Source organism: Hyperolius riggenbachi, chromosome 5 (genome assembly GCF_040937935.1).
Source record: "Hyperolius riggenbachi isolate aHypRig1 chromosome 5, aHypRig1.pri, whole genome shotgun sequence".
Taxonomy (NCBI): domain Eukaryota; kingdom Metazoa; phylum Chordata; class Amphibia; order Anura; family Hyperoliidae; genus Hyperolius; species Hyperolius riggenbachi.
In genome coordinates, this window is record NC_090650.1 from 386,825,483 (window position 1) to 386,852,312 (window position 26,830).

At 46.0% G+C, this 26,830-nt stretch overlaps 2 protein-coding genes and 1 long non-coding RNA gene across 5 annotated transcripts in view; 2 read left to right on the top strand and 1 right to left on the bottom strand.

Moving 5' to 3' along the window:
* MATN2 (matrilin 2) overlaps positions 1-1,344 on the top strand; it is a 165,337-nt gene extending 163,993 nt beyond the window's left edge. For both annotated transcript variants that reach the window (XM_068237705.1, XM_068237704.1), the window contains exon 17: positions 942-1,344. In XM_068237705.1, coding sequence (XP_068093806.1) covers positions 942-997 — 56 coding nt within the window. In that variant the 3' untranslated portion in view covers positions 998-1,344. The remainder of the gene's footprint in view (positions 1-941) is intronic.
* Positions 1-26,830, bottom strand: part of LOC137519068 (uncharacterized) — a 51,014-nt gene that overhangs the window by 19,453 nt on the left and 4,731 nt on the right. The gene's annotated exons all lie outside the window — the stretch shown is intronic.
* Positions 24,080-26,830, top strand: part of LOC137519067 (phosphatidylglycerol--prolipoprotein diacylglyceryl transferase-like) — a 55,498-nt gene continuing 52,747 nt past the window's right edge. The window contains exon 1 of one of the 2 annotated variants that reach the window (XM_068237707.1): positions 24,080-24,517. In XM_068237707.1, the coding sequence (XP_068093808.1) occupies positions 24,433-24,517 (85 nt within the window). In that variant the 5' untranslated portion in view covers positions 24,080-24,432. The remainder of the gene's footprint in view (positions 24,518-26,830) is intronic. The other variant, XM_068237706.1, reaches the window with a different exon arrangement.

Consider the following 26,830-nt stretch of genomic DNA (forward strand, 5'->3'; position numbering starts at 1 on the left):
GATTTTTTAAGCTCAGCGTCTTGCAAGATGTTTACAGCCAATCTAACATTATCAGAGCCTTGTCTACCCAGTTTGAGTAGGAGCTACAAGGTTACCTACCATAGAACCCAATCTAGTAGCCAGGATCTTAGCAAACAGTTTAATGTCATTATTGAGAATGGAAATAGGTCTAAACCCAGCCGGATAGGAGTGATCAGCATCCGGCTTGGGAAGCAGGGACATGGAAGCCAAAAGCATATCAGGAGGGAGTTTTTCACCCTGAAGTATAGCATTGAACATCGAGGTCAGAGGGACCGAGAGTACGGTATGTCTGCAAATTTTTTATAATATAAAGGAGAAAACCCATCTGGGCCCGGAGCAGTAGAAGGCTTAAGAGACTTAATTGCAGCAAGCACTGCACTGTAATCGGAGCATTGAGCGAATTCAATTGTTCAGAGGTCAAGACCGGCAGATGTAGGGCATCAAGCCATGCTTTGAGCTCAGTGGTATTAGATGATACTTCGGTACCCAGAAGGTTCCGATAATCGTATTTATTTTTATGTGTGATAGTATATTTTTACTTTTTGGCCACAAGATGTTGCCACACTTAATTCTTGTGGACTGTGAATAGTACACAGGAAGTGTTGTGTATGTGTTCTTTACTTTCGCTTTGTGAATGAATACCGGCATCTTGCTGATGCCGGCTTTCATTCATTACAGGCGCTATGATTTGCTTTGGGTTCAGCTGCCTCCATTCACGGACCGGCGGGATGCAACGGAAACAACCAGGAACGCAATGGCGATCACAAGGTAAATAAACAAATATGCATATCTATGCCCGAGGTGCGCAAGTAAAGTTTTAAGGGGCGTAGCTATGCGTAGCAACAGTGGGGAAGGGGTTAAGCATCTACAAGGCCTACAGATCTGTTTTGTTTTTCCTTTTTTCCTTGACATAAGCTTACTAGAACTGATGACGAGACGGATGGAGATGCTGGAGAACCGCGTGGGACAGAGATAACAGAAGATTTTTACTGCATTTAGAGGGGACATGATAAAAAAAACCTGAAATGTTGTTTTTTAAACAGAGAAACCAATCGAGACGGGAAATGTCAGGCTCTGAGCAATGAGAAATGTATAATGTACAAAATGTATTTTATTTATATTATTTTAAGATCGCATGTTTTAGACCAAGAGAATATACAGAGTATTTGTGCCACTTTTCTAAACAATAGAGAATTTTATATGTGAAATTTTATGGGACACAAAAGGGAAAATACAAAACGCTTCTAAGGACCAAGTCTGGTTTTGTCATTTAAAATTTTGAAACTCCTGTTGTCACATTTTTTTGTTTCTGACTATTAAATGGTGCTGTTTGTAATAATGGCGTTGTGCGCAAAGTCATTTATTTAAATATTAAACTGGGATGCCTGCAGGTCAAATGTGTGGAATGATATTGGCCCTAACGCCATCATGAGTCATATCTAACCTTATCAATACCAAATCTTTTCCAAAAAAACCCTAAAAAATATAACTGTTAAAACTCTACTGTTGGCTGCCCATACACCGCAGGCCAATTCCCGATCAATTTCAGCATGAAATCATTCGGGAATCTGTAACGATTGTGGGATTCTCTCCGTGATCAGCGCACAAGACGTGCTCTGACGCTGCGGAAATCCTCCACAAGCGTATAATTTGCGGGAAACCCAGCAAAAGGTGCAATGCACCTGTAGAGGGAAATTCCTGTCCACAGATGGAGCTGTGGAGTGCAGAGGAACAGCTCCTCTGCCCTGCCACACACGCCAGACAGGAATTGCACGAAGGGACGGAACGCAGGGCAAGATAGCCCTGAAGGAGAGAGAGCAAAGCGACAGATTGTATGTGTGTGCACCAAACAAACTAGTCGCCAACCCGCGACGGTGCATACACCACAGCAGATAGGAAGCAGGAACGCAATCGCGAGAGAGGCGATTGCCAGAGGTGACACAAGGCTACAGCAAGGCAGAGCACGAGAGTAGCAAAGGCACAGTAAATCATACAATAAGGAGATACGGAAAATAACAAACGCTAGCTAAACGCGAACACCGCACTCATTCGCAACAGTGCACGTGTTTATGTGCGGACTCCACGTGCTAAGCACAACAGAGACAAGCATGCCTAACTAACCACGGACAGACAAACATGAAACAGAGGACGCGAGCGCTTGCTTAATGGTTACCTCACCGAGCCTCCAGCAAGCGTTCGTAGTAGACAAGACAGATACACGAAAACAGGAATAAGCGAGATATAGGATCCACAGCACTAGCGCAAGAGCTAGTGCGATCCAGGATGACAGGACAGAAGGATCCACAGCACTAGCGCAAGGCGAGTGCGATCCAAGTACAGCAAGAGAGTAGCAGACCAGAAGGATCCACAGCACTAGCGAAAAGAGGCCAGTGCGATCCAGGGAGACAGAACAGAAGGATCCACAGCACTAGCGCAAAGCGAGTGCGATCCAGGCAGACAGAACAGAAGGATCCACAGCACGAGCGCAAGAGGCTATTGCAATCCAGGAAGACAGAACAGAATGGGTCACCAGTAACAACCGCTGTTCAGGTTAGCACCCAGACACACAGAACGATTTCCTGTCGACCACCGCTGGGACAGGACAATCGCAACAGACAAACAAAACAGATAAGCAATCCTAACTAAGCAATAAGCAGGAGAAACCTCAGAACATGTCAGGGAACTGCCAACCTCAGAGTCCGGCACGACAGGACCAAAACCAGTACCGGGCAGAGGATCATCATGAGCAATGGTCTCAAGCACTGGACTTTCAAAAAAAACTCGGACTCAAGCTTAGAAGTCTCAGTGACTGTAATGGTATCTGACAAAAACTCATCATTGACTACGCATAACTGAAGCTCCACCAGAGCTGAAAAAGTAGCCAGCAAGGCAGCAATGCCTACTGAAGTGGGCAACACCTCAGAAGGACTTGGGGGGCAGGAGACATCTTCTACAAGTTCTGCACCCTTTGGGAGGAACTCGGAGGTCTCCAGGACATCAGGCAAGACCTCAGGAACCTAATTTTTCAAGTTTTCTAAGAAGGATTCTGAACTATCCATGTTACAGGGCAAAACTGGAACTTTATTTTGTGGACAGGGCAGATGTCCCAGGGAAGGTTCCACCATAAACTGAGACTGAATTTCATCATCATGAGCGGAACGTACAGGAATATTTACTGGAACACACACTGACTCCCTAACTTTAATCTCGCTGCACCCAGAATTCTGCGTAGCAGTCAAACTAGCTTGCAACTCAAAAACTGCAGAAAAACAGGTGAGTATAGTAGCAATACCTAGACGAGCCTCTAGGGACACTGCAGGAGACTCTAAACAAGGCCGTATTAACTCATCCAGAGTACAGGGTGCAGAATCAGCATTTTCCTCAGAACAAGAAAAGGACTCACAAATGTCAGCGTGATTGGACATCATATTGTTATTCATGGTACAGGGCAGGCTCAGAGAAACTTTCTCTGGACCCAGCAAAGATGCTTCAGAGTCAGATTCGCAAAACCAAAGCGCTGTCTCACTCTTAGATTCGGCTAACAATGTCAAATCCGAGGAGTCAGAACGCAAAACTTGCGAATCAAAAATCGCTTTAGGTTGTGAAACTGACGCTTCCATAGCGCAAACCTCCGCGATCTGCGGGGCAGACTGTAAGGCGTTCAGGACAGAAACACTGGAGCAACTGTCACCATGCAACGGGCCCTTACAGGTGTGAACAGGGTGAGACAAAGACGCATCTGCAGTAGAAATAGCGACAACATCAAGAAAAACTTTATTAGACATATTAATTTTACTTTTGATGCTGCAAAATTTAGGAATTTTCCCCATGGCAGGATCACAGATGGAAGATCTTAAAGATCTGTCTCTAAATGACAAGGGGTCCCACACATCCTTGAGAAAACTGGCACATTCATTCTGATCACAATCTGCAGGAACATCAGAGAAACAGGCATCAGATCGTACAGATTTAAACTGCACGCAGTCAGGAGAGAATCCTCCAGGATTCGCACAGGAATCAACCACAGTGGCACACCCACTCATTTCAGATCGCACCATGTCACGACTCACATGCTTTACCCCAGAAAGGCAGGAACAATCATCCGACAACGATGTCTTTTTATTGGAATCAATTGGTTGGTGTGTGTGCAACTCATCCAAAATCGTCTGCCATACATCATCATCAGATCCACATCACCCTCGTCACATTCATCGGAATCAATCAATAGGTACATAGAATCGAGACAATCATTCAAGACATCTTCGCTTTTTGCGATGTAAAAATCGCAAAAGGCTTTCCAATCAAAATCAAATTCCTTCATCAAGGCCCCAATGTCCCATGAGGCAAATGGAGGTTCAAACAGGCCAGTATCCAGATAATCTCCATATGGGTGGAGTTCAGGAACAAGAACAGATTTTTTAACTGCTTTAATATAGTGGGCGATCTTACCTATAGTAGGATCCACACAAGCTTTGGATTGAGGCAAAAAACCCAGAGACAGATCAACATCATGGTAAACATCATTATCATACTGAAGGGTTTTGCACATTTCAGACTTGACAGAAATAACCTCTTTAGCTGTGGTTGCTATGGGCAACAAATCTTTTGTCTGACAAGCCAAATCAGCAGATTGGCCTGCAAGCACCAACTCATTAACCTGGCAGGGGAATTCTAAGCTTACGAGAAAATACATGACTCAGAAATCTGCGAGGGTTATGTCTCAGATTCACGTGTTTGGCACACTCATCCGCCCACACAAACAGATCCTCTTGGAAAAGATTGTAAGCAATCTGAGCACTCCAAGTGGAAATGCTGGTGGCCTGAAATTCAGGATTTGCCAAGAATCTGGAACATTCTGATATAAAGTCATCTCTGGTTTCAGAGTCCAGTATCTTAAACCTCTTAAAGATACAGGACCCATATTCAACAAAATCGTACAAATCAGAAATTCCCTCTACACTGGGAATTTTGGTTGGGCTGGTCATACTGTAACGATTGTGGGATTCTCTCCGTGATCAGCGCACAAGACGTGCGCTGACACTGCGTTCATCCTCCACAAGCGTATAATTTGCGGGAAACCCAGCAAAAGGTGCAATGCACCTGTAGAGGGAAATTCCTGTCGACAGATGGAGCTGTGGAGTGCAGAGGAACAGCTCCTCTGCCCTGCCACACACGCTAGACAGGAATTGCACGAAGGGATGGAACGCAGGGCAAGATAGCCCTGAAGGAGAGAGAGCAAAGCGACAGATTGTATGTGTGTGCACCAAACTAGTCGCCAACCCGCGACGGTGCATACACCACAGCAGATAGGAAGCAGGAACGCAATCGCGAGAGAGGCGATTGCCAGAGGTGACACAAGGCTACAGCAAGGCAGAGCACGAGAGTAGCAAAGGCACAGTAAATCATACAATAAGGAGATACGGAAAATAACAAACGCTAGCTAAACGCGAACACCGCACTCATTCGCAACAGTGCACGCGTTTATGCGCGGTCTCCGTGTGATAAGCACGACAGAGACAAGCACGCCTAACTAACCACGGACAGACAAACATGAAACAGAGGACGCGAGCGCTTGCTTAACGGTTACCTCACCGAGCCTCCAGCAAGCGTTCGTAGCAGACAAGACAGATACACGAAAACAGGAATAAGCGAGATATAGGATCCACAGCACTAGCGCAAGAGCTAGTGCGATCCAGGATGACAGGACAGAAGGATCCACAGCACTAGCGCAAGGCGAGTGCGATCCAAGTACAGCAAGAGAGTAGCAGACCAGAGGGATCAACAGCACTAGCGAAAAGAGGCCAGTGCGATCCAGGGAGACAGAACAGAAGGATCCACAGCACTAGCGCAAGAGACTAGTGCGATCCAGGAAGACAGAACAGAATGGGCCACCAGTAACAACCGCTGTTCAGGTTAGCACCCAGACACACAGAACGATTTCCTGTCGACCACCGCTGGGACAGGACAATCGCAACAAACAAACAAAACAGATAAGCAATCCTAACTGCACTAGGGAAACCTGCCTAGTGCAGTCCCAGGAACTACTCTAGGCTAATCTTCAATAAAGAGCAAGGCTGACACTCCAGGCAAGTGTTACACAGGAACTGACTCTTATGACCAGCCACTTACTGTGGGAAACATAGCTCTTTATAAGCAAGCACACAAAGGATGTGGCTAGGCAATCTGCATGACAAACATATGCAAATTCCTCAGCAGCAAGCTACAATACTGACAAAAGTTCTCTCCTCCAGAGACCTGCAGAATGCAGACCTGAACAGTGGTCAAAAGGCGGCCTGCCTGCGCAGGCAGCCACGCGGATCCTCACAGTATCGACCTTGTGATGCCTCCCGTGGGCCACATCCCCCTAAAATGTTCTTTGTGCCAGTGCATGAAGCTACTTTACCTATCACCGCCCGCCGTACTTCCGCATTGGTGCCCCATGTGGTTTCCAACGTTAAGGCACGTGAAACGCGTGTGTGATGTCACACATGCCCCACGTGCTATATGGCGTTAGTCATGTGGGACCAGAGTGCGGAAGTACAGAGGACACTAGCGGGTGGCCTGACAGGTAAAGTATTTTAAAGAGAATCTGTACTCTAAATTTCTTACAATAAAAAGCATACCATTCTATTTATTATGTTCTCCTGTGCCCCTCTGTGCTGTTTCTGCCACTCCCTGCTGCAATCCTGGTTTGTAATTGCCAGTTTTATGCAGTGTTTACAAACAAAAGACATAGCAATTGATAGGCTGAGAGTAGCTCAGTGTGTGACTCACACAGAGCGTGCAGGGGGCCTGGAGAGGGTGTGTATAGCTTCTATCCAATCACAAGCAGCACAGCACATTCCAGCCTGACTGCCTGAGCTCAACAGACCCGACAGAGGAGAGAAGATTAGATCATATAACAGAGATAATACAGCCACTGTGCAACTAGGAAAGGCTGCAGTAAGCCAGAGCACATTAGAACAGGCATAAGAACTTATAGGATAGAAGAAATAAGGCTCAAAATTTTGTTACAGTCTCTTTAATGCACGGGGCTCCAGGGGGTGGGTACATATAACATTTGGCCAAGGGTTTTCGTCACTAGCCATATCACATGCTGTTACCGCCACGCGCCCGATTAACCATGTTAGCCAGAGATTTCCCAGCATGTCCGTTCGATACATTCAACAAATTTTGGCCCAATACCGGTTGAATCGTCGATTTGGCATGCTTGTGGCAGCACCGTTTTTTATCCAATAATAATTATTGAATCGAATGTTCGATTGGCCGCCAAATCGCTAGATGTCTGGCCAACTTACTAAAGACCCCCAAAGAAAAATCCAGCAGGAACTAGATCAGCACTAATGGCCTCTCGATTGATCTTTCAATCAATTTTGGACCAAAATCGGTAGATTGGGAATAACGGGAAAATCTTGGTCTCGAGGGCTGGAATGGATTCCAGCATTAACAGCGTTCGATATTGTGATGGACTCCATGACTGTGTCCCCCCAAGTGTAAAAGTCTGATAAAGGCTGATAAACATGATGCAATTTTCCCATCAGATTGATGGGTTGATTATTTATGGCATGTCTGATCTGCTCACGATCAACAAAAGGATTCATTTTTCAGATCAGTTCTGCACAAAATTGATCCCTTTATCGGGAGCAGATCGGAAATGCCGGAAATCATCCATCTACCCAATGATCTGATGGGAAAATTGTATCGTCTGTACTAGGCATAAGTGTCTTAGTGGAAATAAGGCTGCATTTCCACTTGTGTGGTGCGAATCGCCGCGGTAAAAATTTGCATGCGGATGCGAATTTCGCATGCGGGTCTATGCGAATTTTCATGCGAATTTGCATGGATGATGATGTATGCGAATTTAACCATGGCAGTGTTGGTGCGCTTTTCCATTGTTTCTATGCGAATTTGCATGCGACTTCGCATGAAAATTCGCATACCCAAACCTCATGCGAATTTCCTATTAAATACATTGTATGCGATTCGCATAGCGGTATGCAATATGCGAATTCTGATGGCTCTGCCATGCGAATTTTTTCTGCACAGAAAAACGCAAAGGAATCCTGACAAGTGGAAACAGTCCCATTCACTTGTATTGCTATGCGAATTTGCATGCGAAAAACGCGTGCGATTTCACGATAGTGGAAATGGGCCCTTAAAGTAAACCTGAGATGAAAAATAGAAAATATATGTACATACTTGAGGCTTCCTCCAGCCCCCTTAAAGAGAACCTGAACTGAAAATAAAAAGTAAAAATAACCATACTCCATTTTAAAAATGTTTTAAAAATGGCCATTACCCCATAACCGCTTCCTGCTCAGCACACTGTTAAACTGTGATATCACCCACTTGGGCCACAGGGAAACATGGACATTACCTTGCATATTCAGTTGTAACTGACAGCTGCTGATATATAATTGAGAGCAACTGGTATATTTCAGCTCTGACAAAATATTGTCAGAACTGGAAGGGATCACTGTAAGAAGAAAATGGTGAGCTTCTGAGAGGAACTGATGGTGAGGTTAGTATGTAATATTCATTTGCAGCTACATCATGTGTTTATTTTAAATAATTTTATTCTCTTTAGGTTCCCTTTAAAGGTGGCCACACATCATACAATTTTTTAAATATCTGTTCAATTTAAGAATTGCAATCAATTTTTCTGACTGATTGTAACATTTCGAAAATATGACCAATGTACCTATGTTCATTCAATTTTTTTTCCCAATTATGATAAAAAAGATTGGATACTCTGACAAAATTGCTAGGGTGTGTATATTAATAAATTGGCAATCTAACACACACCATACAATCTTTAGAAAGAATGAAGAAAAATATCTGGCATTCCGGATCGATAAAAATCGAAGAAAACGGGAAAACGGGATTTTTCAGTCGAATGAAAAAAAAGCTTTTGATTTTTTCGGGAGATCCGATCGTTTTTATCGAATTACCGTAAAATCGGATCATTTTATTGTATCGTGTGTGGCCACCTTAACCCCCTTGGCGGTATGAAAAATACCGCCAGGGGGCAGCGCAGCAGTTTTTTTTTAATTATTTTTTTTTTAAATCATGTAGCGAGCCGAGGGCTCGCTACATGATAGCCGCTGCTCAGCGGCATCCCCCCAGCCCCGCCGATCGCCTCCGGCGATAGGCGATCAGGAAATCCCGTTCAAAGAACGGGATTTCCTGGAGGGCTTCCCCCGTCGCCATGGCGACGGGGCGGAATGACGTCACCGACGTCAGCGACGTCGGGACGTCATTGGGAGACCCGATCCACCCCTCGGCGCTGCCTGGCACTGATTGGCCAGGCAGCGCTCGGGGTCTGGGGGGGGGGGCCGCGCGCCGCACCGGATAGCGGCGATCGGGCGCGCGGCGGCGGCGATCGGGGTGCTGGCGCAGCTAGCAAAGTGCTAGCTGCGTCCAGCAAAAAAAAAAATGAAGTAAATCGGCCCAGCAGGGCCTGAGCGGCACCCTCCGGCGGCTTACCCCGTGTCACACACGGGGTTACCGCCAAGGAGGTTAAGCCTTATCAGTCCCTCTCCATCCTCCCAGGCCTCCTGGATTCTCCGCTAGGTAGCCCGGTTATTCAGCCAGTTGGGGAAACTGCGCAGGCGTGGCTCGGCTGCTGGCGCCCCATTGCCAAGAGTGTTCTGCCCCTTTGCAGTACTACTGCGCAGGTGCAGAAAGATCCTGGCGGTGGAAGTGTGCATGGCCAGACTGCTCATACAATGACTGACCTGCACTGGGCGAATTGCCTAGCGAAGGGTCCAGGTAGCCCGGGAGGATGGAGAGGTTCTGATGAGGCTGAAGGGGACTGGAGAAAGCCCCAGGTATGTATATATTTAATTTTTCATCTCAGATACACCTTGAGTGTATCAAAAGTAACTTTTAAAAGTACATAATTTACTATCTTGGTGGAGCAATTGCCATTTTCAAAACCAGCACTAATCTGCAGGCTGGTAGAAATTTTTATCTACCAGTTTGTCATACAGAGACTGGAGATGCCCAGTTTGTAGTTCTGCCATTTGTGCAGATAGAAATATGACTATTCTGCTATGCTGTATTTCTGAGAAACCATGATTGTAAAGATTCATCAATACGTCTTGTGAGCCATAAGTAACCATATTATTGTCTGTCGCACAGTAGACTAGAAATGATGCAGCTTCTAATTCCTGCGGATATTAACACTTGCAAGGATTAATAGTGAAAAAAGCTCTGTTATTTCAAGCTTGCAATACAGAGATGGATATGCTTTGTTCATTTTGTAGGTATTGTACTTTCACACTAAGGACCTGTACACACTTCTGCCCTTGCGATGCGCTTTTAAAATCGCATGCGTTTCTTAATCGCAACTTCGCAAGGTCTTTTGAAAAATCATGAAAATCATAAAGACCCGTACACAGTACTGTGATGCCATTCTTCTATTTTCCTGAAGGCTTTGCGATTTAACCTCCTCCCGACAGCGTCACGCTGATGGGCGTGGCTGTGGCGGCAGCCCCAGGACTGCCTAACACCGATCGGCGTAAAGTCCTGGGGCCAGCTAATGCAGGAGATCGCACGCAGGCTGCTCGCGCATCTCCTGCTCGGGGGCGGAGCTCCGCCCCGCTTTTAGTTTCCGAGCGGCAATCGCCGCTCCGGAGACTTAGACGGCGTAATCGCCAACTATTTACATAGTGCAGCGCTGCGATCTATGGCAGCACTGTACTGAGGACAGCCGTGTGACACGGCTGTCAGCCTAGAACACTGGAGAGCGATCAGCTCTCATAGGCAGAAGCCTATGACAGCCGATCGCCATTATTGGCCGGCTGGGGGGAGGGATAACATTTAAAGAATCAGTCCCCACCAACAGAGAGCGATCAGACCCCACCAACAGAGAGCTCTGTTGGTGGGGAGAAATGGGGGGAAATCACTTGTGTGCTGTGTTGTGCGGCCCTGCAGCTTGGCCTTAAAGCTGCAGTGTCCTATTTTACTAAAAAAATGGCCTGGTCACTAGGGGGTTTAGCACTGCGGTCCTCAAGAGGTTAAAAATCGCATGCGATTTTAAAAACGCAGCATAAATGCAGCAGTGTGTACAGGCCCTTGTGCATTGCATTGTAACTTACACTGTTTGCGGTGTACTTCAAAGTCTATGAACTGTTCATACCTCATCAGTTGTGCTGCAATGTAACGGATTCCATGCGTACCACACAGAACATGCATTGTGTTGCTAGAATCGCACATGATCTGATGGGTCTGTTGCTTCTTTACACACCATACATCACATTCAGTTATGTAGAGAGGATGGCGCCTGTAGTGGTAGCCTCAGCAAGTTGCTCTGTTCTGATTCTGAACTCATGCCAGCGCAAATGTTTCTTTTTTGTTGCGTTATTTGCACATTATAATGCAAATCTCCAGTGTAACACTAGCCTAAAGGCATGTACATTGCCGTTGTAGCAGGCCGCTTTACACTGGATGTGTGCGATGCGGTGCACTGCAGTAATGAGGCTTCATATGACCCTGCGCCATGGTGTGGCGACAGGGTCATATACCTAGGCCCGCCCCCTGGTGAATGAGACCGCATATGTCAAGCTATGAACATGCCTATGCAACAGCTGAGCTGTGAGAAGCAGTGGCTGACAGAAAAATCTGGCAAACACAAGTAAATATGGTCACAGAGTCGGAGTTGCCTAAATAAATGAGGAGCAGGAGAGCAATTAACATGCATTGTGGCAGCACTGTTTTTTTATTGCCATAATGCAAAAAGTGGCGTTTGTGGTGAAACAAAATAGCTGTTTGTGGTGAATAAGCTATTATTCTTCCTGCTCCATTTAAGATAATAACATTCTTAACGTTGGTGGTGGTATACATTATATGACATTCTGTAAAGCAGTAAGTACTTCTTTATAAATATGATGACTGGAAAGTGCTGCTGAAATAGACCATCGTTACAAATATGATGACTGCCTGCAAAGTAAGTCATTGTATTTAAGATGGTGTATAGATTATATAATTGTACAAGGATTGTAAGCCTATTTGGCAGGTCCTGTTTTCCCGTGTGCTCTTCTATGAATTCAGTGACTCGCCTTCTATACTTATCCATACTTTGCAATCTGCACACCATTGTCTATTTTTTCACTATTTTGTATACCATTGTTTAGCACTCTAATGTCCCTGTGTTATATTGGTCAACGTTGTAATGTCTCTCCTATCTATTGTACAGCACTGTGTACTATGTTACCTCTTTATACATAAAGTTGAATAATAATTATTGTGTATATAGTGTATAGTGTAATAAGCTCATTTAACCACTAGATGGCTCTACAGAATGCCATAAAACTTAGTTACTACACTGACCCAGTGGAGATGATTTATTAAAGAACATCTGTAGTGCAAGGGATATGATATGAAGGCTGCCATATTTATTTCCTTTTTAAGCAATACTAGTTGCCTGGCTAGCCGGCTGATCCTCTGTCTCTAATACTTTTAGCCATAGGCCCTGAACAAGCATGCAGCAGATCAGATGTTTCTGACATTATTGTCAGATCTGACAATATTAGCTGCATGCTTGTTTCTGGTGTTATTTCAGACACAACTACAGCCAAATAGATCAGCAAGGCTGCCAGGCAACTGGTATTGTTTAAATGGAAATAAATATGGTAGCCTCCATATTAACTTCACTTCAGTTGTAATTTAAACCTGTATTGCCTTATAAACAATGCAGATTGCCTGGCTGTCCTGCTGCTCCTCTGCCTCTGAGGGCTCGTTTCCACTATCGCGAATCTGCATGCGTCCAACGCATGCAGATCCGCACATGTAATACAAGTGGATGGGCCTGTTTCCACTGTAGCGTTGTTGAGGTGCGTTTTTTTCAGCGTGAAAAAAACGCACAAAAGAGCCAACGATTTCGCCTGCGTCGGGAATCCGTGCGAATCGCCGCTAATGTATTTAATAGTAAAAACGCATGCGTTTGTTACATGCGTTTTTACCCGCGATTTCGCGTGCGATTTCGCACCTTTTTCAATTTTATTTAGCCCTGGCAGTGTCATGGTTAATTTCGCATGGCACCCTGCCATGCGAAATCGCAGGCGAAATCGCGGGTAAAAACGCATGTGGAAACGCATCCGCATGCGTTTTTACAAGCGTCGGAATGCGGCCGAAATCGCGTCGCAACAGTGGAAACAAGCCCTAATACTTTTAGCCACAGACCCTGAACAAGTATGCAGATCAGATGTTTCTGACTAAAGTTTGATTGGATTTGCTGCATGCTGGTTTCATGTGGTTGCTTCAGACTCTACTGATGCATGAAGGATCACCAGGGTGACTGGCATTGTTTAAAAGGAAATACAGCAGCCTCCATACCACTCTCACTTCACATGTCCTTGAAATGTGTCGAAAGTTTTTTATCCCCATAACCAAAAAGTGGGCGGAGAAAATACAAATTTCACTGGGAAGATGTAAACTGCAGCCATTCTTACACTGTTAATGGTAGGGTGGTTTTCAAACTTTGCACAGTTGGTCACTGGGTGACTGGGATTCATATTAAGAAAAGTGGGTGGGGCCTACAAAAGCCAATCAAAATGTACCTATTGATTTTCAAGGGGAATTTTTAAATGCTGCTATTCTTGCACTGTTAATGGCGCAAGCCTCAAACCTGGTACAGTTGGTCATTGGGTGACTGGGGTTCAAATTCAGAAAAGGGGGTGGAGCCACAAACACGTCCCAGGTTCAGGGTCCCCTGTCCCAGGCTGCAATGTGTCCCAGGTTATGTCCCACTTTTGGCCGCCGGGTGTCCCAGCCATGGGATGCTGTGGCCGCATGAGGTGATGTTTGCCTCATTTACCATTTGCGGAATCGGAGTAACCGTTTTCTGCTGCATTTCATGTGTCAGAGGTAACGGTTGTTGCATTTCATTTGTCGGAGGTAGCAGTTATTGCAATTCATGCGTCAGAGGTAACAATTGTTCCTGGCTCCACCCTACGTGTTTCGTCACGCAAGTTGTGACTCATCAGGGGCTATTCACCTTCTAAACAACGCCGAGCCGGGACACGTGAGAGGTGACTGGGACCGGAATGGAGCGGTATTGTTATATGCAATAGTTCAAGTGTATCTATGTACGCTGCTTTTATTTGGGGCCATTTGGGAGCATATTAAAACGTTTTTACACTGTGGAAGCTACTTGGTTTTTATAGATGTTGGAGAACGACGTTGAGTGTGTTATGCATATTTGAAAGAAAGTATTCGGTGAGCAGGGGCTGAAAGGAGGGTGTGCTAATCCCCTAACTCATGGTGGCAGTTATTCCCTCGCACAGTGTGTGATCTGCACAGGCAGTACTCACTATGAGAGCATACCTCTCGCTGTGTTCTTGTTTTTAAGGTTATACAATTTGGATTGCCTGTGTATGGACGTCTGGCGCAATTAATCTGGTTGAAAACTATCTGAGGCTTTTTATATTGAAGCAAGAGACACCGTTGCCGTGTCTGCTGAAATGATGTTGCCCTAGGCAGCAGCCTATGTTTCCTTTTCAAGACTCGCCTTAATCACGGTGGTAATTGCTTAACTACACCCTGGCTTCAAGACATAGAGAGAAAAATCAGATTCCACCTGTGCAGCACATGTGATATGTGAGGTGTGGCATTGTCCTGCCTCTCATCCATTCAGTAATATGTGAGGTGTGGCATTGCCCTGCCTCTCATCCATTCAGTAATATGTGAGGTGTGGCATTGCCCTGCCTCTCACACTGCGTTACCCCTGATGGAGTGATTGTGATGGATACACTGGAATGTGCCACAGAGGCCTCCAGCCCTCATTACTCTCACATTGTGACTCTCCACTTGATATCGGATGTGACAGGCTGTGTTGTTTGATAATGAACCTGATGAAACGCAATAAAAAGCCAAGTCATCTCATTCCCGGCGGCTCGGGGACCATCTTATCCCCTTTTTGTTTAGGAGACAAATCTATCTCTTTGTGCAGCGCAGCCTATTAGGAATCTGGAACCCTGATAAATGTGGAGATCTGCTGACACAGCGTTCACATGTTTAGATGGTGTAATCCAACTGGATAACGTGCTGTGACTACAGAGGCGATTCTGGCAATAACACCAACATCATAATATTATAGCCAAACAATTGTGTTCAAACGTATAAGTAGGTGCCACCTGTTCAACATGGTGTGTGTCAGAACTGCAAACTGGCACTGCGAGATCACAAACCATTAGAATGTATTATAAAATATAAGAAATAAAATTAATAAGCAGCAGCAGGTGTGTTAACAAGCGACCACTACCGCGAGAAAACAAGGTACAAAAATACAAAAGTATATATGTAGATCAGCGCAGGTCAAAGTTCAAAAAACAACTACAGGTTTTCTACTGTGCTTACAATAACAATAACATTTCTATCGCGCTTTTCTCCCATAGGACTCAAAGGCTCTCTCAGGTTCAGTAGTTAGTGGTAGGATGAAGTATTCACACAACAAAAATTATATTTCTGCAAATGCCAAACTGAACAGGTGGGATTTCAGTCTGGATTTAAACACGTCCATAGATGGAGCTGTCCTGATCTGCTGAGGTAAGGAGTTCCAAAACGTAGGAGCAGCATGACAGAAGGCTCTGGGACCAAAAGTTTCTAAGTGGACTCTGGGTATGACTAGCTTATTAGAACCTGTGGATCTGAGATTGCAGGGATTACTACGCAGCTGCAACATATCTTTCATGTATCCAGGGCCCAGATTATTCAGGGATGTAAATGTCAGTAGGCCGATCTTGAATAGGACCCTCCATTCTATAGGTAGCCAGTGAAGGGAGTGCAGGACTGGCGTTATGTGGCAGTGATGAGACTGGTTGGTTAGCAGTCTGGCAGCAGTATTCTGTATCAGCTGTAGGCGGTACAAGGCCTTTTTTGGAAGGCGGGTGTAGAGAGCATTACAGTAGTCCAGTCGGGATGTGATGAAGGCATGAACTAAGGTTGGTAAATCTTCTGGGGGATGAGGTGCTTGATTTTGGTGATGTTCTTCAGGTAAAAGTAGGATGATTTCACCACAGCAGAGATGTGAGTTCTGAAGTTTAAATTCCCATCAATTAGAACTCCCAGGCTACACACATGATCAGAGCTGTGTAGATCCGTGTCTCCTATTCCCAGTGGTAAGGACTGCAAGTTAAGTTGTTTTGTTGTCATGCGCTGCCCTCCGATCAGGAGGACTTCAGTTTTATCTGCATTTAGACTCAGCCAGTTGTCACTCATCCATGCTTGATTTGGAACTTCACATCAAGGTGTCCACCATCACCAGTCAATGGAAAAAGGCTTACCAGTTACACAGCCCACGTTATAAGGTTGTATTTGGAGCTCAGAGCAATCAGGCCTCAAAGGTACTGCCTTTAGGTTTAGAATAGTGATAGCATCCTCCAAGTGACATCAACACGGTTTTTCAAATATGAATTTATAAAAAGGGCAGAAGGCAGCTCTAAGTGTAGATTGCTTTTAGGTTTTAAAAACTATATGAAACGGATAAAACAATCATAAAAAGAGGACTTACACATGGAACCCATAACATGGGTAACCCAGAAGATAATACGCTTGTGTGCCAGGGGCATAACAATAGACCCTGCAAGGGATGTAGCGCAGGGGGGCCCAGAAGCAGCAGGGGGCCCTGTGAGGGGAGAAATGTATTTTCCCTGTCCTGAAAGACTGACAACTAAGGGCACAGAGAGAAAATACTATCCGCACAATTGTTCTAATGACTGCATCGGCTCAGCCACTGATGAGGAATCATTCAGAGTTTTGTAGACAAAGATTCATAGATAGTCCCTATTCAGTATGCAGCAGACTCTTGTGTACAGCGCCCAGCCCCCAACCTCTCTAGCCCTCCCCTAGTGCTGTGTACTGTAGTGATGCTGGAAGAGTCTGCAGAGCAAGTTTTGCTCTATCAGAGATGGACAGCGTGAGTGTAATAAGCTGTGCTTGGGAACACACTTGTCAGTTTTCTGTGTGCATTTTCTGCACACCATTTGTGTCTGTATGTATGAAAACTTGCACATTTTATCATGGAAGTTAATGTAATTGAAAGAGAAAATGCTCCCAGTGCTTCACTGCTGTCTGTTTTATCTACATGGGGAAAACACATTCAAGTGTGCACTAGCCAATTGAAAAACATTGGTTTCATCCAAAGTTTTGCAGGGGGCCCAGTGATTTCTAGTTATGCCCCTGTGCTGACCAACGATGGGTCTAAAGGAAGTAGACGGGCAGCACCTTTTTATCCTTTTAGAACGTCAGTTGGTCAGCACACATCCGCATTATCTTCTGGGGTTATTAATTTGCAATAGTTTTTTTTTTGTTTTTTTTTAAAGAGAACCCGAGGTGGGTTTGAAGAATATTATCTGCATACAGAGGCTGGATTTGCCTAAACAGCCCAGCCTCTGTTGCTATCCCAAACCCCCCTAAGGTCCCCCTGCACTCTGCAATCCCTCATAAATCACAGCCACGCTGCTGACAAACAGCTTGTCAGAGCTGGCTGTGTTTATCTCTATAGTGTCAGTCTGCTGTTCTCCCCGCCTCCTGCAGAACTCCAGTCCCCGCCTGCATCCCTTCCCTTCCTGCTGATTGGAGGGAAGGGACGGGGGCAGGGACCGGAGCTATGCAGGAGGCGGGGGAGCAGCTGAGACTGACACTACAGATGTAAACACAGCCTCACAGCACGGCTGTGATTTATGGGGGATTGCAGAGTGCAGGGGGACCTTAGTGGGGTTTGGGATAGCAACAGAGGCTGTGCTGTATAGGCAGATCCAGCCTCTGTATGCAGATAACATTCTTTAAACACACCTCGGGTTCTCTTTAAAGAAGTCTACACTTAAAACTAACTTCTTGTTTTTATAAATTCATATTTAAAAAAACGTGTTGATGTCACTTGGAGGGTGCAATCACTATTCTGAACCTAGAGGTGGTACGTTTGAGGCCTGATTGCTCTGAGCCCCAAATACAACCTTATAACGTGGGCTGTGTACGGCTGGTAAGACTTTTTCCATTGACTGGTGATGGTGGGCACCTTGATGTGAAGTTCCAAAACAAGCAGGATGTAGCTGAAACTTGTAGTTTTATTTTTTTATTTTTTCTTTGACCTGCGCTGATCTATCTGTATGTTAAATGTATTGCTTATTTTACCATATTATGCATGTACAAGCTTGTTGAAGTGTTGCACTCTTTGTTTTACTTTGCTGTGAGTGTCTGACTGGGATATATATGGATTTGGTGTATCTGATTATGGTGATACTCAGGTAGATCGAGTATGCAGCACTTGTTGGGTCAGTTGTCACATCTCCCCTACCGGCCAAGCATAACCAATTCCAGTAATGGTGGAGCCAAGAAACATTGAGCAGTCTAGAATCTAGGTAAGTATGCATTTTTTAATATAACCATTGCCCCCGCTGTGTCACAAACATTACTGACAAAGCACTTATAGCAGCTAAAAGTGTACCTGAGGCAAACCTGGGGTTAAAAAAAAACATACTATCCTAAGAAGAGGGAAGCCTCTGGATCCTATAGAGGCTTCCCTCATTGTCCTCCGGCCCCCGGTTGCTGAACACTAATCCCCCTCGAAAAAAAAACAACAAGAGCTAATCGGTATGAAGATCGGGGCTGTGAGCAGAATGGTAACCCTACTAATCTTCTGCTTAAAAACAAGAAGAGAATCAAGAGCCCAATATGGTGCAGTATTGTCAGGTAAAATGAAGAGTTCAATACAATTTTGTGTATATATACTCACAAACACGGGTTACCCATGGGCAACCACTTTGGGCAGGTGGGGAGCATTAGGACCTGACCCCACTCAGTTTAAGAAGTCGCTCTCTGTAGATAGTAGATGGGGATGCACCCCTTCACCCAGGGTGGACTAGAAGATCAGCAAAAACTCGGTATACAGAGGCGCCAGAGTAGAGAAAAATGTTTTAAAAACCGCTTAAAAGCAGAGGGGGATGTTAGGGTGGACTTACCTCCCTCTTACAAAAAAAAGAAAACTCACTTGAGTCTCGATAAAACAGAATTGACAAATAATTTATTCAACTCCACAGCAAGTCAAAATGATCTATGTACAATTTTAGGAGCCATTCACATTAAAGGACATGATCCCCGCGCTCTGATTGGCCCAATCAGCTGCCTGTCAAGTGACAGGGCAAGATTACCTGCGCCACGTAGCCACTAGTGCGTGTAGCAATTAAGGCACGCTGATGAAATAGCGCGAGTAACAGGATATTACCGGTACTTGCGCAATTTCTCTTAGTGAATCAACCTCATTGTCTTTAATTTCTCTAGTTCAGTCCCCGGTGATATGGCCCTTGGCCTAAAAAGTTTGGACACCCTTCCTAGTCCTATTTCTGTGTCCTCGGTCCAGCACTGTCCCCCTGGTGAAATTCCTCCATGCCGGATATGTCTTCGGCATTCCTTAGGCAGCCTTTGGAACTACTGAAGTCCCTGAGTAGTTATGAAGAAGAGCGGATCCGTCCTGTGCACATGGGAGTCTGCGCTCACGCATATGCAGTACGGATGCACCCATCTTCAGAAGCACTTGGGGACGGGTGTGCTTCTGAAGCCTTCTGAGGAATCCCAAAGGTGCCAAATTTGAACGGGGGCACCCGTGGAAGCAAGGAGACAGAGAGAGGACCAGGAAGGCTCTGAGCCTTCCCCCTGATTAGCCTACTTCTTCTTAGTCTTCTAAGTCTTTTTTTCAAGTAACTTCAATGTTGTTTTAGAGTGTACCAGAGCCAAAGCGTTGGTACAAATTGAGATATTTACCTAGAGAGGAAAGCCTGAGGATCCTATTGAGGCTTCCCTTCCTTCTCTGATGTCCCCTGTTGTAGAGTGCAGCAAACCCCCTCCCACCGAAAATTAATGACAAGGCATCACGCAGCTCCATTTCTTGCAGCGAGGTCGCACAAGCGCAGTAAATCGGAGCCGCGGGCTCTGTGCTACTGCACATTCGTGGCTGTGCTCGTGTGTGTACTGCATGGCCACGCTGTAAGAAGAGGAGCTACGTGGCCTTGTTGTGGAGAGGGGCTGTGCTCAGCAACGGGACACACTGGACCACAGAGGGAAGCCTCAAGACTTCAAGCCTGAGACTTCCCTCTCTTCAGGTGAGTATCTTATTTTGATCCCAAGCTTCGGCTTGGGATCACTTTGAGGCCTGGAACCCACTACAAAATGCTATTGCTAATCGCAATCGCTAGCGTTTTGTATGAGCAGTATGTAAGCGATTTCATGAGCGTCTTAGGGAGCGATTTTAAAAAGTGTATCAATTTGCCAGCGGTTGTGTAGCGATTAGCGTTTTAAAGTCTGATTGGTGCTTTCAATTAATTTTAATTTTGTTACAGTGTGCAGTAACTTCAAAACGCTAGCAAAATCGCTCCATGCAGGTTTTGATGAGCGATTACGCCAGCGATTATATACTTTACATTGAAGCGCAAACGCTAACAAAATGCTAAAGTAAATGGACCACCGAGAGCCCAATATAGTGTAGTATTCAAAACAAGGGGTTGGAAATGAAAAGTATTGTAGTGTAGTGTGTATACTCACAAACGTGGGTTACCGCCTAGGTAACCACTGTATAGGCAGGTGAGGAGATTAGACCTGTCCTCACTCAGGATTAAAAGTCGCTCTCTGTAGATAAGGAAAAAAATGGGGATCGACCCCTCCACCAGGGGTGGATATTGATAATGTAAGAGTGAACAGAGGCGCCAGCAGGATAAAAGATACTAAAAAGCTTAAAATCCCTCAGGAGGTGGTGGTGGACTCGCCTCCCTGAAGTAGACAGGATACCGTCAGTTTTTATGACAACAGGTTTATTTATATACTCCAAAACAAACACTGCAACGCGTTTCACGGGTATATTCCCGCTTCATCAGGCAATAAACAGATGGGAGTACACAGTACAGTCTCAAGGACACGAATAGCGCCTCTGTAGACACCACCACCTCCTGAGAAATGTTAAGCTTTTTAGTATCTTTTATCCTGCTGGCGCCTCTGTTCACTCTTACGCTAACAAAATGCTGCATGTCCTCTGTTTGCGATTTTGCAAATCGCAATCGCTTCTGTGGAATTTGCACCATCCATTTACATTAGCAGAGCGTTTAGGGAAATCGCTAGCGATTTATTACGCTCCCTAAACGCTAAAAAAGTCGCTCTAGTGGGTTCCAGCCCTCAAGGTCCTGCATTAGATGAAGTCTATTTTTTTTGTCGCCTGCTAAAATGTCCTTTATCAGTGAAATGTTAGTTGTCATAGGTACAATTTATCATCTGCGTCAAGATTTAAAAAAAAAAAAACTTTGTTGTTAGATACTGGGATGTTACATGACCAGTGACAAACAAGGAAGACATTTCTGACATTGTTAGTCTAGACTAGAGGCAAGTATATCCATTCTTCCATTCTCCTGAGTAACCACACAATACGAGTATGCATTGTGTATTGTTGTGAATAAATGCTACACCATCAGCATGTGTTCATCACTGGTCACCCCTCAGGCTCCTGTTTAATTGATGTGACCTTTATCCACAGATCTGAGCAGCCCTATACGGCCTGATGCATGAACCGTCTGTAAATTTGGCATGTGGCGCAGGCCCCGAATGGCAATTTTACTGGTATTAACGACAGGGCAGCAGCGTGTGTTACACAATTAGCGCTGTGGGTAACATGTCATACACTACTTACATAAGGTAACGCAAGTGGCTCTACTTGTCCCTTGCATTAGTACCAGTGATATCCCGGTGAGCAATGGTGAGGTCAAGGAGGAGATGAGATACCTGGACATATTCCAGTGGCTTCTCTCTACTAAGGTTGGTATCTCATTATTTTTTTTTGGGGGGGGGATGTGAAAATTAACTGAGACAAACTATTCAAAAATACATGAACTAATGACCTTTTTACATATCCCTTGCAGTCAGAAGCCCAGTTATTTGCTTAGGAAAGTGTTTGTATAGCTGTAATTTGTTATCAGTGAGGGCCGCTATAGCCCTACTTGGTCCCACTGGAGAAAAACTGTCGGACACACAGCTGAATATTAACTCTTTCAGGCAGGGAAAATAGAAAAGGAGCACAGCACAGCATAGGTGTCTGTGTTCTTGCCACTGTATATACACATGTCTATCTCATCATGTCACACGTCATCTCGGGTACACTTTAAGGACTATTGCCTTGAGGGGTGGGACTCAATCCCTCAGGTGATGGTTCAGAGCAGAGTTCTGTACAGACATGTCATAAGCCTAGAGACTAATGGCTGTTCCTATGGTGACGGAAGGATCGCCGGTGATCAGCAAATTGCCAGTGAAGTATTCACACTGCAGCACTTGCAAATGCAAAAACGGTCACAAAACATTGTGTCAAAATCGCCAAATCGGTTGCGATTTTCAGTGTGAAACATTCCACAGAGCCTTTCCAGTCCTCTCCGTCCCCTCTTTCCAGGGCTGTCCACAGTAATACGACTAGAATTTCAGAATACGCCTTTGAGACTCCTGGGAAGGCTTCAAAAGTACTCTGTACGCCGAGTACTTCCAAAGGCGGATCCGCACAGCGCACCTGCGTTCGCACATCAACAATAAGGGCCTTTTTTCTATTGCTGCTTGTGATTGCACAAGGAGCAATTTCCACTGTCAGGGAACTGAGTGCGGTGACAACGAGAATCCTGCAAGCCGGCCTTTGTGTTTAGGGGAAAAACGATGTGCATTAGTGGGAATTCAGTTCTGCGATTTACATGTAAATCGTGGTGCTTTTTTCGATCAGCAAAACTGATCACAGCTAGTGGGAAAGGGCCCTAAGGATATGCCCATCTGTGGAAGCACTCGGAGATTCCAGTGCTTCCATAGGCTTCCAAGGAGTCCCAAAGGTACCGAATTTGAACAGGGGCAGCAGTGGAACGAGGGGATGCAGAGAGAACCAAGAAGGCTCTATGGCAGAGATGTCAAACTAAAATACAAAGTGGGCCAAAACTGAACACTGAGACCAAGTCAGTGGCCAACCTCAATGTCTACTGGCCACCTTCCTCCCTTATAAAGTTCCTTGGTGTCTAGTGGCACCCTCCACTATACAGTTCCCTGGTGTATAATACCTCTTCCCTCCCCATACAGTTCCCTGTTGTCTAGTGGCACCCTCCTTGCCCTATACACTTCCCTGGTGTCTAGTGGCACCCTCCCTGCCCTATACAGTTCCCTGGTGTCTAGTAGCCCCCTCCCTGCCCTATACCAGTTCCTGTTGTCTAGTAGCCCCCTCCCTGCCCTATACAGTTCCCTGGTGTCTAGTAGCCCCCTCCTTGCCCTATACAGTTCCCTGGTGTCTAGTAACCCCATCCATGCCCTATACAGTTCCCTGGTGTCTAGTAGCCCCATCCATGCCCTATACAGTTCCCTGGTGTCTAGTGGCACCCTCCCTGCCCTATACAGTTCCTGGTGTCTAGTAGCCCCCTCCCTGCCCTATACCGATTCCTGTTGTCTAGTATCCCCTCTCCCTGCCCTATACAGTTTCCTGGTGTCTAGTGGCACCCTCCCTGCCCTATACAGTTCCTGGTTTCTAGTAGCCCCCTCCCTGCCCTATACCGATTCCTGTTGTCTAGTATCCCCTCTCCCTGCCCTATACAGTTCTTTGGTGTCTAGTGGCACCCTCCCTGCCCTATACAGTTCCCTGGTGTCTAGTAGCGACCTCCATTTGCTATACAGTTCCCTGGTGTCTAGTAGCCCCCTCCCTGCCCTATACAGTTCCTTGCTGCCTAGTAACCACCCCATATAAAGCTCCCTGGTGTCTAGTGCTTTCCCCCCACTTCCCCATATGGATTCCCTTGTTATCTAGTGCTTAACCTCCAATATAACATCCCTGGTGAACTAAACTGGGCCAAACATAATGCAAAGTGGGGAAAGCACTTGGGGCCAAATTGGATGGCTCTGAGGGCCAGAGTTTTCCATATATGTGGGATCCACAGCCTTCCCTCTAAATAGGTGCCTAACTTTTTTTTTTTTAATCTCCGATCTCCTCTCTCCCCCTCCCCTCCCGTTAAGCCCTCTGCCCAGAGCCGGGCCCTGTCTGTGTGAGTAATGAGCCCCGGGGATGTTCTGTGCTGACAGGACCTGGTGAAGCATGACGCATGCGCAGGAGATCCCTCCTCTCTCCGCTCAGACACCAGGCTGGCTGCAGCAGCTGCAGGAGAAGCTGTGGGAGCCGCTGTTGTTCATATGACAACCGCTCTATGCCAGTAAACAGTCTGCATCTGCACTGGGGGAAGCACTGAAACTTCACAGCTGAGTACCTGGCAGCAGCAGCGCTGGGAGGCTGCCCCCTCTGTCCTGTGACTGCTCCTCCTCTGCTGGGTCTGACATCTGCAGGCTCACTGGCTGCTCCTCTTTTTGGAAGTATCCTGAACTTTGTTTTTCATCCATCCTGCACTAACTTCCCAGGCATCAGCAGTGATGGGGTGTTCCAGCAGCACTCAGATACAGGGGACTAACAAACCACCTGCTAAGCCAGTGGAGACCAATGGGCCCAAGAAAACTGGTGAGCTCTGCTAATGTGTGTATTAATGTATGTATTATATACAGTATTATCTGAGAAGCCTGCAGCCTTGAGAGTTCAATGAGAAGTATAAGGAGGCTGCCATATTTATTTCCTTTTAAACCATACCAGTTGCTTGGCAGCCCCGCTGAGCTATTTGGCTGCAGTATTGTCTGACTCACTCACACACCAGAAACAAGCATGCAGCTAATCTTGTCAGATCGGACAGTAGCGTCAGAAACACCTGATCTGCTGCATGCTTGTTTAGGGTGTATGGCTAAAAGTATTAGAGGCAGAGGATCAGCAGGACTGCAAGGCAATCTGCATTGTATAAAAGGAAATATAGCAAACTCCATATACTTAACACTTCAGGTTCCCTTTAAATCTGAAATTCGTGTCCACTGCTAATCTCAGGTGGCAGGCATGTGGTAATGCTCAGACTTGTAGTTCTCCAATAGCTGAGACACGGGTTACCTTGGCCTGACTGGGTTAGCTTAGCCTGACTAGGTGAGAAAAACAGTTACAGTCCGGTAATGACTAATCCAGGAGGTCACATACTTCACTGTGGGGGGTAAATTGTTGCATGTGTGACAGAGACCTTAAAGCACACCTGAACTGAAAATAAAATGATGATGTGGCCATACCTGGAGCTTCTTCCAGCCCACCTTAATTTTCACAGCCCCTCAGCTTCACCGGCAGTCGCTCCTTCTCTTTGCTTCACCACTTTTTTTAGTTTTCCGTACTGTGGAGTCATTCAGAGTCAAGCAATTTTGGGTACCTGGAGTCGGAGTTGGAGCATGCCCGGATTTACATCACATGAGCCTATAGGCACAGATCTCCTGGCACCCTAGACTTCAACCTCCATGAACCTACAAACCTCCACCGAACTGCACCACAAGTGTGCTGGCTGACCCAGCTGTCACCTCTCCCTTTCCTGGAGTAGGTAACTACAGGTGCCATTTAGTATTAGGTAGCCAGAGGTTCTCTCAGTATTATGTAGCTAGAGGTGACCCAAAGTATTAGGGAGCTAGAAGTCCCCCTCCCCAGTTGAAGGTGAATCTCATCAGTTGAATGTTGAGAGTCAGGTGACTAGCCTCTCATTTAAACTTGACTTGGGCCTCTGCACAGGGAAGAATAGGGAGGCACTTATGGAGAGGAGTGAGCTGCCTTTCCATCGTCAGGCGCCTGTAGGCACATGCCTACAGTGCCTTAAGGTGAAACCGGCTCTGGTCGGTGGTTTCATAAACTAGGGAGTCAGAGTTTTTGTACCGACTCTACAGCCCTGGCATTTACAGCTATTTCTGAACTGTGCATGTCCAGAATGCTCCAACCCAGAGCTGCTTTGCACACTTGTTTGGGAACGTGCACGAGAAGAGCGCATGGAGAGGACAGAGCATGCGCCATGGCTGTGACTGATCACAACGGAGGGGCGGCCGGCAAAGCTGAGTGGCCATGAAGATTAAGGTGGACTGGAAGAAGCCCCAGGTATGGTCACATCGTGCTTTTTTGTCTTCAGTTCAGGTACCCTTTAAAGTGCAACTGAACTTAGTAGCACTTTTACAAGCAAAATCAATGGGGAAGTTCACTACATTGAGACAATTCCTCACATACCCTTTTCTTTCCCAATGGAAGCTGTTTGGAAATTATAATGATTTTTTTAAACTGTTCACCTGGTGAGTGGGACACACTGTTTCCCCATTTCTTAAAAGCAACTTAGCTGCTAGAAATTAAAATATCCTATATAATAATGTCCAAGTGTCCCAGTGTCATACTGTTCCTGTGTCTGTGTGGAAAACGAACTGCGCATGTGCGCGCAGTTGAGCCGGCTCTAACAGCGCTGTGCTGTCCCTGTGGTTGCTAGGGCAACAGGGACAGCACAGTGCAGAGCTGGGAGGATGATGCAGGGGAAGGAGGAAGAGGATGACGGGTCCGTGGGGGGCGGGCATGCGTACGCAAGCGGTGTGCACGTACGTCTGCGTACCGCTTTTTAGAGGACTGCCAGTGCGAGGGTCGCGGCCAGAGCCTAGCACCTGTTTATAGATGGGCCTTAGGCCTAGTATATAATGAACCTCCACATAAGGGAGGATCGTAATGGAGTGAGCCTTTGGGGGGTGTGGAGATCGGCATTACCTACTGGGGGGCTGTTTCCTCTGTCCCCTCATCTGTAAGGGATCTGCCATCTTCCCCTGGAGAGCCCACATTGCACATCATTTTAAGGTCTCAGCAAAGTCGGGTGCTGGCGACTGCCACAATCCATGCCGGGTGATGTGGTCCATGCATGTGAGTACACCCCCAACGGCACACTCCTTTACGAAC